This window comes from Manis javanica, chromosome 6 (genome assembly GCF_040802235.1).
Source record: "Manis javanica isolate MJ-LG chromosome 6, MJ_LKY, whole genome shotgun sequence".
Lineage (NCBI taxonomy): Eukaryota > Metazoa > Chordata > Mammalia > Pholidota > Manidae > Manis > Manis javanica.
In genome coordinates, this window is record NC_133161.1 from 75,678,610 (window position 1) to 75,692,525 (window position 13,916).

Here is a 13,916-nt window from a genome sequence, read left to right on the forward strand (position 1 = left end):
TTTTTATATTCTAGTTGTATAATAATAAAACATATAAGACACCCAGTGTCTTATGCCAGAATCTTATCTCGACAGAGGAGATTTAAAACATCTTTCTGGCTTTGAACTTTGAGTGTGTTTCTTTTCATTTTAAAAGCAGTAGCTGAAAATTACTAGGAGATAAGATCTAAAACATCCCCTCAGTTCTATGAGAGCACACCATTTTTCTCCCTGGGGGAATGGAGTCTAAGCATTCTTTTTGCCCAAGCTAGGGAGCAAGTCTGTCAGTAAATTCCCTTAGTTTGCGACAGTGTTTTTTCTGAGAGCAAACCCATTTAGAAAACGAACAGAATTTGAAAGGGAAAATATGGATCAAATGTCAATATTTAGCTGCGTGCCTTACTTAGAAAGCAAGGAATAAAATCATAAGTAGAAACTATTACGTGGTTAAAATTTTAAAATGACATGCATTTAGATTAAGTACCTGAAATCAATAGCATTGAGTCCAAGCAGCATGCCAGCAAGCATATTTGCTTCCTCACCCAAGACAATTGCTCCATCTTCATAAAATCGCCTAAAAAGTGAAAAGGAGTGAATCTATAAATATTTTAAAAACTGAACTTTAGAGAAATCACTCAGACTCAAACTGAAGTAGAAAGAATTAAATTTTATTTATCAAAATAAAAACATCCATGGATCACCCAAGACATGTAGATATACAGAAGAAAAAAAAAACTGCCACCTAACAAAAAAGTCCGTCTAAGTGTCTCCACCACTCTTAAAAAAATCTCCAAAGTCATTCTTTCAATGGGCCTACACTGGCTTTCATTTTCCCAATAGGGAAGTAATATAAATGTAATTTGAAAGGTGACAAATTCACAGTCATTTACACTGGTCTGTTTTCAAAACTATGCAAACTTCTATACATTGTTATTCTGTAATTCCAAGGGTTATTAATCAAATTAAGAACTAGAATGGTCTGATTATTACTAATTTATGCCAGCCTTTAACACTGCAATACTAAGAGGGCAGATGGGTTACCAAGGTGGCCGCATATGAAAAAGAAAGTATTTATTAGCTCTTTAAGAAAATGTGAATATGAATCTATCTTTGCTAATTCCTGTAAAGCCTTCTGTTTTGGTTAATGTCAGTTTTTAAAATACTGAAATTTTATTTCTAAATATTCTAAATAGATATTTAAAAAAATTATCATAATATGGGCCTAAGATATTTTTCCACAAAAGAATGGAAGATCATTGAATTTGCTTCTTTTCAAAAATAATACTATGCAAAAACTAGTTTATATTCAGTAACTAGGAATCACTGAATTGTTAAATGTATTTATATTACCAGAACACCAATCTAACACCCAACTACCTAAAAGGGAAACATTTTAGTAAATGAAATTTGTCTTGTTCTTTTCAGTATTCATGAGTTTATAAAGGCTGACAAGATTTTAATATGCTCATAATTCCACTATTAATTTTGAATAGTTCATAGCTTACTAAATACTTCTAAAAATGTATCATTTGGTATATGTAAAAAAGTTCATAAAGTAAATATGGAAGGAATTGTCATTAGTTTCAAATTTACCATCAAGAAAAATGCTAGGGTAAAATAATTTGCCCAAGCTCATGCAGATGTTCAAAGAGGAAACCCAATTCTTCTTTACATTCTATGTATTTTCTATGAAACCATACCACTTCTTGTAAAACAAAAATATTTAAAGAGAATTTAACTTATGGTTCATAAAGAATTTAAAATAAATAAAAAGTACAAGGAAAATAAGAGAAACTTCTCTGACAGATGTAAGGCTGCAAACAAATACAGTGGGAAGACTAGTTTGGAATAGATGTACTCTGTTTCCTTGGATATATGGAAATTATCTTTATTGATTTATATAAAAGAAGAAAAACTAAATGTCCAGCCTAACAAATATAGTAAAATAAATGGAAGGACTTTCTACATATTTAATTGAGGTGTTCCATGAAAAGGTAAAGCTATTTAGACAATCTTTATATCTGAGATTTTGTCCCTACCCCAATGGCTAAGTTGGCTGTTGACAGAACATTTTATCGACTGCTGGAAGAATTATAATTCCAATAGTCCTAGACCACCAAATTCTACAGGACAAATGCATTAGAAAGAACTCTTTTTTTTTTGATACTGGGTATCACTCTTATTCCTAGTATTCCCCTATGTTAAGAAAAGGTCTACTTTTTAATTACCCATCTTGAGTCTACCATGTTTAAAAGTGCATTCTAAGAGATCAAAACTATTCTTGCTTGCTCTCTTAATGTCAATATTACATTAGTGATTGCTGATGAATCAGAAAATGAAAACAAAACTAGCTAGTTTTAGAGATTTTTTAAGTATAAAAATCTCCTGTATTTGTATATATAATATTATTTTGATAAGTTATTTTGTCTTTAGTATTACTAGTGAATTTTTAGCTAACCAATATAAGTGAAATGCTTGCTATATATGAAATCAATAATTCTACTCATAAAGCATACTGTTGCATGGACCTGATTTAAATTTAACAGTCTTTACTGCAGCACAGGGGAGGAGACGATAAATGGGAGACAAAAGGCTAGTTAAGAGAATTGTACACTGTATGCTAAACATTTTCATTATTAGTTTTGATTAAGAAAAGTATTTTTCATAAAATATGTTTGAGATAACACATTTTAAAATAACTTAATTCAGTATGTAAAAGAATACTGAACTAAAGTGATCTGATTTGAAAAAGATATTTTTCTCATTTGATCAAAGACTTAAGTCATTCATGTACATTAAAGAGGTGAAAGCTGTTAGGAAAAATTAATTCTTTATTCTCTTAAACCAACATACCAACAATTTTGACTGAAAATTTGATTCCTGTTATGACACTTTCAAAGACTTCAAAAGATCACAAGCTTTCAACCTCTTCATTTTGCCTCAGAAAAATTGGAACATTAATAAAGTCTGCTTATGTAACCAAGGGTTTTGTAACAAATGAACCAAGGATAAAGCCTAAGATGATTAATCCAATAATAGTAAGATATAATACACTAAAAAAATTCTTTTTTGAAAATATTTTTTGTTCTAAGGAAAATATTTTTGAGAACGATCTAACCAAAGCAGTGTACTGAATTGCAAAAATGTCTTACAAATATTTAAAGTACCAAGGTAAAAAAATATATAAAACTTCCATCTAAATATTTGTATATTAGATCATATGTTTAAATAAGCTTTGTACCTCAGAAGCAAAGGAAAAGTATGAGCAATTATTTGATGTTACAGTGATCTGGAAGAAAAGCCTCTACTTTTTATTAGGTGTACTCTTTCCAATTATTTGTATGTTGACTAGAAAAATATGAGAAACTAGAAAAGCTCTTAAAATAATACCTACTAAGAACAATATTTTTTCTCTTATCATATATAAACTTAACTCTAATTGAAAGAGTCTCTATACTGCTATCCTTAATGTTCATTATCTAAGACTATTTTAAGGCCCTTCAAGTATTTCAATAATAAATATCCTTTGGATGGTATCCTAGATGAACAACCAGTATAGATCATGTTGATACTGCAAGATATCATGTTTCAAAATTTCTTTTTTTTGAGAGTTGAACGTTATTCTACAGACTGAGGGTGCAATATTAAAATATGAGAGTGTGTTATAAACCAAAGAAATTTCATTATCAATATTATTGATCTCTTCCCCAATTTAGTCTTCATATATGAAACTTTAAAGGAGGTGATAAGAAAATTCTCCCTCATGACATGCAAAACAGATTATAACATTATAAAGAAATGTTATATTCTATTCAAAGTAAAACTGAATCAGAATGAACAGCTGATCAAAAAGTAAATCTCCAAAGGTTTTGCTAAGAATGTGAGATTCACTAATTATTTTATCAAAAAATATGTAATTCCCACTAGGAATCTGGTACCTGTGCTAGGTACTAGAGTTAAAATGGTGAACAAGCTAAACATGTTCCCTCTCTATGGAGCTTTGTCTAGGGGAAGGGACAGGTTACAAAGGAAAAAGATAATTAGAGATGATGCTAAGTAGGATAAGGTAAATAGGTTGAGGTAGAGAAAACAACTTTGAAAAAAGCCACTAAAGAAAGGCATTCCCAAATGTTTAACCTGAGACTGTAGTCCCACAGAAGTCTGGTCACACAGGGCTTTGTAGGCCATATTACATTAATAATAACTGTGAACAACTTATTAAATGCCAGTCATAATTATATGTGCCAATAGGGAAGTTGAGGTAAGAGATAAAGGAGGTATGCATTACTGAGCAGTCCTTGAGATAAAGGTAAATGGATAAATTGAAGATAGATTTTAGATACAGGATCTATAAGACTTGTTAATGGGATGATTATAAAGAATGAAGGAGAAAAAGGAATCAAAGATTAATTTTAGATTCTGACTTATCAACCATGTAGGTAGGTTATGAAACCACTTGCTAAGAAGGGAATAGAAAGTCTTAGAGAGGGGTAAAATCAAGATATCTGAGTTATCTTGCTAAAGATTTAAATGTGGTATCATAATCATACAGGTAGTATTTAAAGCCATTGGGAGATACATAAAATTTTAGGGAGAAAGGAAAATGAATAGAGAAAGAACAGACAGTGCTGTACTGAGCCCAAGAATATTGATAATTTGAATCTATAAAGAGGAGAAGCCAGTAAATGATACTCAGAAGAGCAATTATAGAGATAACTTAAAGGCAAAGAAGTTTTTCAAGAAAGAGGATGTATTCTGCTGTTTTCGCCAGACAATGAATGGAATACAATGTAGACTCAGAAATGCCCATTAAATTTGGTAGCTTCTAGATTGTTGGTATTTTAAAAATTATTCTTGGTGGAGTGGTAAGGGGCAGAAGCTGGACAAGAGTGGACAGAACAGTGACTCTAAGGTAAGGAAATTAGGACAGTATGTATAAACATTTTGAGAAGTTTGGTGATGAAGCAGAACATAAAAATGAGCAGTAGAAGGAAATATAAGTTCATTGGAAAAGCTTTCTTTTTAAGTTAGGAGATACCAGTATGTGTTTCTATATTGGTTAGAATAACTCAGCAGAGGGAAAGACTGAGGATGAGGAAAGAGAAAGTTAATAACTAAAAGAAGAAGTGAATGGGAACAGGATCCAGAAGAAGGTGGCCTCTGATGGGAGGAGAGACATTAATCAGTAATAATAATATCAGTAATATAAAGTATACCAGTAATAGTTGTAATGATGGAGGGCAGAGACAAGAGACAAGCATCATGATTAGTTTTCCTAAAAATGCTGAGATATAAATAGCATAGTAAAAGCAAGAGGGACTCCACCTTAAGTTCAAGATTCCATTCTAAAAGCAGAGAGTTAAGAAGTAAGATTCCTAACCTATTCTTTAGTAATCAGCCAACAACCTACTTTAAAGGCAGAGCAAGTAGGCCAAAACTATAAGTCCCCACTGCTTGAGGGTAACCACTGTCTTGGAGAAGAAGAGGATCAATGAGTCCCTTGTGTTAAGTTTATTTAGCATAATTAGCTGGAGGACTGGTAATGGAGGAGAGGAGACAAGGTGTCTCTCACCAGAGATAAGCATCTTGAAATCATAAACCAAGCCTACGACCAACAACCCTCCCCACCCCCTCACCCTTTGCTCCATTCTTGGAAGCCTTAAAAGACAGAAACCCCAGCCTTTCAGCACACCTCCTCTCTGAGGATGCCTGCACTTTTATTTAAGTGCATACGTTCAAAAAAGCTTTCTCACTGCTCAAATTATTGCATTTTGTTTCTTTGCTATTTAATTTTATTCCCAAGTCTTCACTCTGTCTCTGCTTTACTCCTGGTAAGTAGGAAGGGGCTGTTGAGAGCTCAGGTTTGGGCTTGCAAGTGTCTGTCTCCTGAGTGACCTGGACGGAACTGCAGCTGTGTGATTTGCTCTTAGTAGTCTGCCTGAAAATCTCCTTTGGTAAGTACTCAGAACATAATCTCACCTGATCCTATGTTCTACAGCTTTCCCAAATCCTGGGATGGTAGGGGCTAGTCCCCAGGCCATGCAGATCCAAGAAGACATAGGATGCCAGGTAACCCTGGCTTCAGGAGTTGGCAAAGGAGTCTGCCCTAAGTGGAGTAGGAGTTTAATGAACTTTCCCTCCTTCCCTCTGCACCTCCTTGCTCTCTGCTGCCTGCAAGGCAGCTGCCATTCCCTACCACTCTCACTTTAATGAATTCCTTCCTTATCTGCCCCCATCAGATCTGTTCAAGAACTCTTTCTCATCCAGAGTCAAGAATCCTCTCCTGTCCAGGTTGAGGTTTCTCCTAGTGCTTCACCTAGTGCGCAGGGAATGACCTCCCCTGATGCAGCTGCCCAGCAACAGTACCATTACTCAGAACTTTAATAACTTAACTATTCTAGAGATTCTCTTACATTTTAAGATTTTATGCTTTCTCTGTGCAATAGAACTCACTTTTCTTCAGTTATAAAAACCTGTATTATTTTCTTACCCCATGTGTAAGTTCAATGAGCCTTGAAAGTTTTTTAAACAGCTTTATTGAAATATAGTTCATATACCATAGAACTCACCATTTAAAGTACAATTCAACAGTTTTTAGTATAGTGATATTGTTATTACCACAAAAAGATACTGAGTGGCAGTCACCCTCCATTTCCCTCCAAAACATCTTTTCCCATCCAACTCTACCTACACAACCATTGATCTGCTTCCTGTCTATATAAATATGTGTATTCTGAGTATTTCATAAAAATTAAATTGTATACTGTCTGGTATTTTGTGACTGGCTCTTGGACAGTAGAATGTTTTTAAAGTTCATCCATGTTGTAGCATATTTCAGTACTTCTTTAAAAAAAAGAAACGAAGTTTATTTAAACAACAAGATGTTTTACTTAAAAGGAAAAGTATTTAGGATTCATTTTTTACAACAATTCATCCCTACTTAAAAACAGATCACCCTACATGTAACAGCTACACACAAAAAAGTTGTTAAAGTGTCCTTGGTTTTACAATAATACATGAAAAAGATTAAAATTCTTCAAACAAGGTATGCAGGGATTTTTCTGTTCTTTTTTTGTTTAAAGATGAAAAAATAATTTACTAGACTATGAAGAGGTGCAAGAGCATGAGCATAAAGAAAGGGGGTCTTTTCACAGAACCAGTATTTTTCCCCATCCCATCTCCCTTTGATGTCGATCAAAACACACCATTGGTCATTTAGTTAAAAAAAAAAAATGTTTATGCACATACACCAATTCCTGATAAAGGAATTTGGAAGGGGAAAGATGAAAGAAAAACTGTACTGTAGTAGTCAGCATGTGGTAAAACCAAACTGGTTTTTCTGAGAATGTATTCTTGGTCTGTCAGAGCAGGGTTCTGGAGTGAAGTAGCAGGTACCCTTTCTAACAGACACCTTCTGTCTTCTGCAGGAACACATCACAATTATATCTTCATCCTCCATTTCCAACAGTGTGCATATGTCTGTTTCACTGACAGGCTGCCTTTCAAAAGGGAATCTAAACCTTGTCATTCACAACAGGCTTTCATTAGTTTACTAAGTGATATATGTTTCTTATTTTACACTGCAGCAGAGAACCATCCTGCCTTGCCACTTTCAAATTAATATGATCATTGTTCTCAGTCTTGAATCCTCCCTTGAGCTTTCTGTCAGCCACAGTGAGCTCCTGAGTATCCTCAGCTGCCACTTCACAATAGCAGTACCAGGCTCGCACTGAACAAGCACCCAAGCCGTTATCAGGAGTGACAAAAGCAGTGATGCATTACTTTTATGGCTGATAACATTCCACTGTATGGAATATACATTTTGTTTATTTGTTCATCAGCTGATGGGCATTTGGGTTGTTTCCACTTTTTGGCCATTATGAATACTGATGCTCTGAACATCTGTGTACATATTTTTTGTGAATGTATGTTTTCAATTCTCCTGGATATGTAAGTATATATGTATGTGTGTATGTGTGTGCACATACACATACACACATACATAAATGCTGGGTCAAATGGTAACTCTATATTTAACCTTTTTCAAAAAGACTGCATCATTTTATTTTCCCATTATCAATGTATGAGAGTTCCAATTTTTCCACATTCTTGTCAATACTTGTGATTATATGTTCTTTAATTGTAGACATTCTAGTGGGTGTGCAGTGGTTTCTTACTGTGGTTTTGATTTGCAATTCCCTATGGCTAATGATGTTAAGCATCTTTCATGGGTTTATTGGTCATTTGTATATCTTCTTTGGAAGAATGTTTACTTAGATTCTTTGCCCATTTTTAAATGCTTTTCTTTTCTTTTTCTTTTTAAATTTTATCAGATGTACATTACAGTGCTCCAACAGTCCCTCTCTCCCCCACACCTGCCCACATACCTCCCCCTTGGTAACCAGTAGCCACTTCTCAGTGTCTATGAGTCTACTGGTGTTTTGTTCCTTCTGTTTGCTTTGTTTGTATATTCCACAAATAAATGAAATCATAGGGTATTTGTCTTTTGCTACCCAGCTTATTTCACTGGGCATAATACCCTTTAGATCCACCCATGTTGTTGCAAATGGCAGAGAGTTCTTTTCTTTTTATGACTGAATAATATTCCATTGTGTGTATGTACATTTTCTTTATCCATTCATCTACTGATGGACACTTTGGTTGCTTCCGTATCTTGGCTATTGCAAACAATGCAGCGATAAACATATGGGTGCATATGTCTTTTTGAATCAGGGATTTTGTTTTCTTCAGGCATAAATGATTTCTTTTTATTACTGATTTGTAAGAACTATTTTAATGTATTCTAGATAAAAGTTCCTCATTAGATATATGCTTTACATAATTTTTCTCCCATTCTGTGGGTCTTCTCTTTACATTCTTGATGATGTTCTTCTAAGCATAAAGTTTTTAATTTGGATTAAGTCAAATTATCTAACTTTATTTTGTAGCTTGCACATTTAGTATCAAATCTAGGAAATTATTGATTAATCCAATGTCATGAAAGTTTATGTTTATAGTTTCTTCTAAGAGTTTCACATTTAAGTCTGATTCATTTTGAGTTAATTTTTGTATATGCTGTGAAGTAGTAGTCCACAAGCACCTTTTATAAATTTTTTTTTCACCTTAATAGTATGGAACTTTTAAACAGATTCAGATTCCAAAAGTCTTTCTTAGCTTTTGAAAGATTTGGTAATTCATCACAACTCTATCTTTCTATAACTGAGAAAAGTGTTTATCAATTTTTTTTCACTTTGTGACAGCTCAGTAGTTTCTGAAGTGCTACTTCTTTTCCTCCTACTATGGTATTGAGAAAGTTAACATGTCTTCTGAACACAACTTTTGTTGTTATAAATTTAGTAGTGTGGTGTACTTAAGTTCTAATGTCTTTATACAGCTAATTTTATCTCTGTATTTTCTGTATTTGTTACTTCAAATTCAAATTTTCTATCTTATTTCAAATGTCTTATTTATATTTTTAGATGAATTTTTCTAATTATTTTCAGTCTGTGGGTAAGGAGAAATAAAAACTTTGAACAAATTAATTCAGTTTCTACCTTACTTCTCCATTTGTAGGTCTTCCCAGTAACCTATTAAAACAATTCTTTGTTTTTTTTAAAACTTGGATTCTACTGACTCTACCAACCTCCCAGCTCTGGCTATTTCCCAGTATAACACTGCAATCCCTAAACAATGAAACTCTTACAGGGTTTTTTCCTCAATAGCTCACCTTGGCAAAAAGATCACATGAATTCTCTAATACTTTTCTAGTACCCCTAGAAGAAGATTTATTGTATTTCTGTTCCCCCTACTTTCTCCACCTAATCTTATCCTTGGATTTTCCCTGATTAGTATGTTCACATTTGCCTGTCTTAAGTCATGTAGCTCCTCCTTCTGTACTGGGGTAAACACTTATACCACCATTTTAAAAGACAGTCATTACTCTTTGTGAAGAGTGGAACAAGAAGAAATCACTTGATTCAGATACTCTCAAGACTCCTAAAGGATTAAAGATCATTTCTCATTGTTCTACAACTTCTTTTATCAGGGAGCATCCAGACAAAAGGTAAGGTACAACCATTCTTTGTAGCAGTTTGCTTTTATTTTACAAACCTAAACTTCCAAATACATTTGGCTAGAGGTTTGCAATCAAATTGACTTAGAATTAAGAAATTGCTTTAGTTTGATTTCAGTTAAAAATAAATCATTGTGTACATAGTTAAAAAAGAAAAACTTGTTTGTCTTTTTGCAACTGCATTTTTTAGTTAACTTCTAAGATGAGAATTCTGAAATAAGTCATTTACTTCTTTTTTTGGGAATTACAGTCATTATATTCATATTTAAATACTATCTGTATGTGTGTGTATATACATAAACATTATATATTCATGTGTTTATAAACATAAAACATATACTAAGCCTTGTTTCTGTTTAAATAATCTATGTTCATATATTGTTACAAGAATATTTTTACTTGATGGACTTTTTTAGAGCTGAATCATTTCCTTTTATCAGATACGACGGCTAACACCTAAGAACAAAGCAAAAAGCATTTCCCTTTAAAAACTTAAACTTCTCGTTCTAAAAATAACCTATTCAAGAATTATTTCTACCGCACCCAACTGTGTAAACCAAGAAACAAGACTGACATTTAGATTATACTTTAGTTTCTATTTAGAAAAGAGTATCATATCTTTAATGCAATCTTGTTACTGCATAGATCATTATAATGTAAATTTGATTTTGAGTTAATTAATTTAGGATATTTAGGTTTGAGCTATAAGACTGATACTATTTTTTATTTTCAAAGCCTTGGTATTATCCTCAATATTTAGTATCTTTCATAATTAAACCTATTTATTAGTGATGATAAAGAAACAAGTGTTTTATTTCATAAGATTCATTTCCAATGTCTAAAGTTTATCATCATCTTCGTGTGAATCTTTAGAAATCTTACAAAAGAATCACATTACTTTAAAAGAATTTAATAAGTATATATTAGATTTACTTTATGCAAACACTTCTTTAAAAGTTAAAAGTCTTTCTATCCTGGATGGATTTATAATCATGACAATTACAGATACATGACTGATAAGACAGAAATAAGTCTGGAAATTTAGAAGTGTCTAAAGCAGCATAGTTTAATAAAACATTCTATGATGAAGCAATGTTCTATAACTGTGCTGTCCAGTTTACTAGACCATTAGCCATACATAGCTATTAAACACCTGAAATATGATACAGCAACTGAAAAACTGAACTAGTAATTTTATTTAATCTTAATTAACTTTAATTTACATAGTGGCATGTGGTTAGTGGTACTGTATTGAATAGTACACATCTAAGGTATTGAAATTATTGAATATTTTCATTTACAAATACTTTTGAAATGGAAAAAAAGTAGTTTCTTTAACAAATGCTGTAAGTATAGATTAGTAGATTAGAGCTAAATAGGAATGCCTGCTCTCTTAATATGAATTTTTTTCTATCATGAAAAATTAATAGCCCTAATTTTCACATGGTAGTGTATCATCTCTTAAATGTACACAACACAAGAAAAACAACATTGGTACAGAACAGTCTCAAAATACAATCAAGCAATTATTAATTTTATATTTGAATTAAAGAAGTAAATGACTCATTTATATTCTTTATAAGCAAAGATATATAAATAAATGTAATGTGGAAAGAGAAAGAATGCATAGGAATTTCATAGATTTTTTCTTTCAAATTGATCTGGGAAATGTCATAGACAGAATGAAACTTCAAGAGTTAACAAGAGTGAAAAACAGAACCGATTCAGAAAAATGATATGTCAGGCATAATGTGAAGCACGAAAAGTTAAACCAAGGTAGATGTATATGTTTAGTTGACAAACTGCATTTTCCTAAGAAGACACTGGATTTATCTGAGCAGTATGATAAGGAGGAAATAAAATAGTTGATTACTTTAGAAACAAATGAGTCTTCCTTCTAATTGCCAAGTCTTTAGGTGACTTTTCAAAATATATATTTGAAAAAATTAAAAGGACATTTAAACCTGGTTGTTTTGAAGTCTCTCAGAGCTGTAGAGATGTATTCAGATAAATGTTTTTCCATGAGTGCTACTCTGATCCAGGCTCTACCCTAAAAGGAAGAAGAAACAAACATAAAAAAAATTTGAAGTTAATATTTTTCCCACTGTATCATCAAGAACATTAGCATTTAATATATAAAGAGCCCATTCAAAATGTACATTTGATAAACACTAAGAAAAATAAGTAGATAAAAAAGGTAAATTTTGTTTATATACATATGGTATATATTTTGTTTCTCTGAAGGGTACACAGAATGTCATATTAATTTTCTATCCGATGAAAAGACAGAACCATTAGTACTGAGTTACTTGGGTTAGACACTTTTTTTGAATCACATAATGTAATCAGAAGATATAACTCGCTATTTCAATGACCAAAATAACATGCTAATTAAAATGAGTTCTCTTATAAAACATTTTGGAAGAGTCCATTCTAGTTAATACAAATAATAATTCTTTATCACTTGTTTAAGAAAATTTCCCACCTACTATTTCAAAGGGCGGTTTTAGACAACTAATAAAGAACCAAATTTCATTATATATCATGCACCAAAATCATGACATTAAATTTGGTGATCCCCAGAGCTAACTATTAATAAATATATATATACCAGAAAAGACAAACAACAAAACCCCAGAAGCATATTCTAGCACAAAATCACCAAAACAAATAATTCTGATCAAATGTAACTTAATTTTATTTTTGAAAAGGAGTAACATGATTCAATAGTTGGGACTAACCAGTTAATTTTTTTATATTCTAAAGCATTTCCTCAGGACTCTGATGAAAAATCAAAGAATAGAAGGGATCATATTTTTAATAGTTTATTTTCATTCTAACTCAACCCATTCACTAATCCCCAGAAAATCCATGAAGACTGCATACAGAAAATCAAAAACTACAATGACAGTTGAGAATAAAGGTGACACTAATCAATATATATGATGGTCAATCACTCTTATGGAGAAAAAAAAAATTTAGAAATTAACTGTGGTTAGTTAACATAAACTCTTGGATAGGAAGGATCAAAAAGGAGTCAGTCTAGTCATTGGTAAAACTTGCCAGTCTAGAGCAGCAGTGTTGTTGGAAATAAAGTAATGACAGACTATGGTTATGTTGATGGGTTTGGCCAAGCTCAAACCCTTTTAGTTTGCTCAGTGTTCAATCCTTTGTTCCTGCTGAGTGAGCCTAAGGGAACCTACAATTAGATGTGGCAGATTGGAACTGAGGGAGGAAGAGGCAAGCCATTGGCAAGCAGTCTCAAGATACTCTCTTTAAATTTCATCTAAAATACACAGACTCGTAGTGGTGGCTTGAATCAAAAGGCTTCAGTTTCACCAAAAAAGAAGCAGGGTAAGTTGTTCTCCAGAGAAAGACAGAGGAGACTGTGCTATTGCGAGATAAGAAATGTGGGGAAAGTCCTGCTTCCTGATTTATTAATTTTAATTCATACAAAACTGGGCTGCACCTAATTTTCTGTCCTTGGATGTTTACAGAATTCTCTGTTATACTGTGTTAATAAATTGTGTTAATTTTACGTTTTTTTGCTTTCAACAAAAGAACTTTTACTAGAACAGCAGATAAAAAGACTTATAAAAATTACTGGGGCCATGAAATCAGAAAGCCAAAAACTACTTTTAAGATTTTAGATTTTATCAGTTAGATAATGGTGAACTATGGAAAGTTTTTAGTTTTTCAGAGACAGAAACATTCATTTATTTGTTTGCCCCTGAAAGTTTTTGAAAAAAAAAAATAAAGTAGTACTCAAGAATGTAATATATGCTTGGCTGTTTTAAGAGCTGATATACATTAAAATATTTAATCTCCAAGAATTGTGCATTAGGTTACAATACCATCCTTACTT

At 32.4% G+C, this 13,916-nt stretch overlaps 2 protein-coding genes and 1 pseudogene across 7 annotated transcripts in view; 1 reads left to right on the forward strand and 2 right to left on the reverse strand.

Moving 5' to 3' along the window:
* The window catches only part of RUNDC3B (RUN domain containing 3B), a 180,677-nt gene that overhangs the window by 86,054 nt on the left and 80,707 nt on the right, over positions 1-13,916 (reverse strand). For all 6 annotated transcript variants that reach the window (XM_036990695.2, XM_036990696.2, XM_036990694.2 and 3 more), the window contains 2 exons: positions 12,016-12,101; positions 464-553 (listed from right to left, as the gene is read on the reverse strand). In XM_036990695.2, the coding sequence (XP_036846590.1) occupies positions 464-553; positions 12,016-12,101 (176 nt within the window). The remainder of the gene's footprint in view (positions 1-463; positions 554-12,015; positions 12,102-13,916) is intronic.
* On the reverse strand, positions 7,380-7,757 carry LOC108395282 (small ubiquitin-related modifier 2 pseudogene; annotated as a pseudogene).
* ABCB1 (ATP binding cassette subfamily B member 1) overlaps positions 9,946-13,916 on the forward strand; it is a 232,398-nt gene continuing 228,427 nt past the window's right edge. Inside the window, exon 1 of the mRNA XM_073238890.1 lies at positions 9,946-10,042. The gene's annotated coding sequence lies outside the window, so the exon portion shown is untranslated. The remainder of the gene's footprint in view (positions 10,043-13,916) is intronic.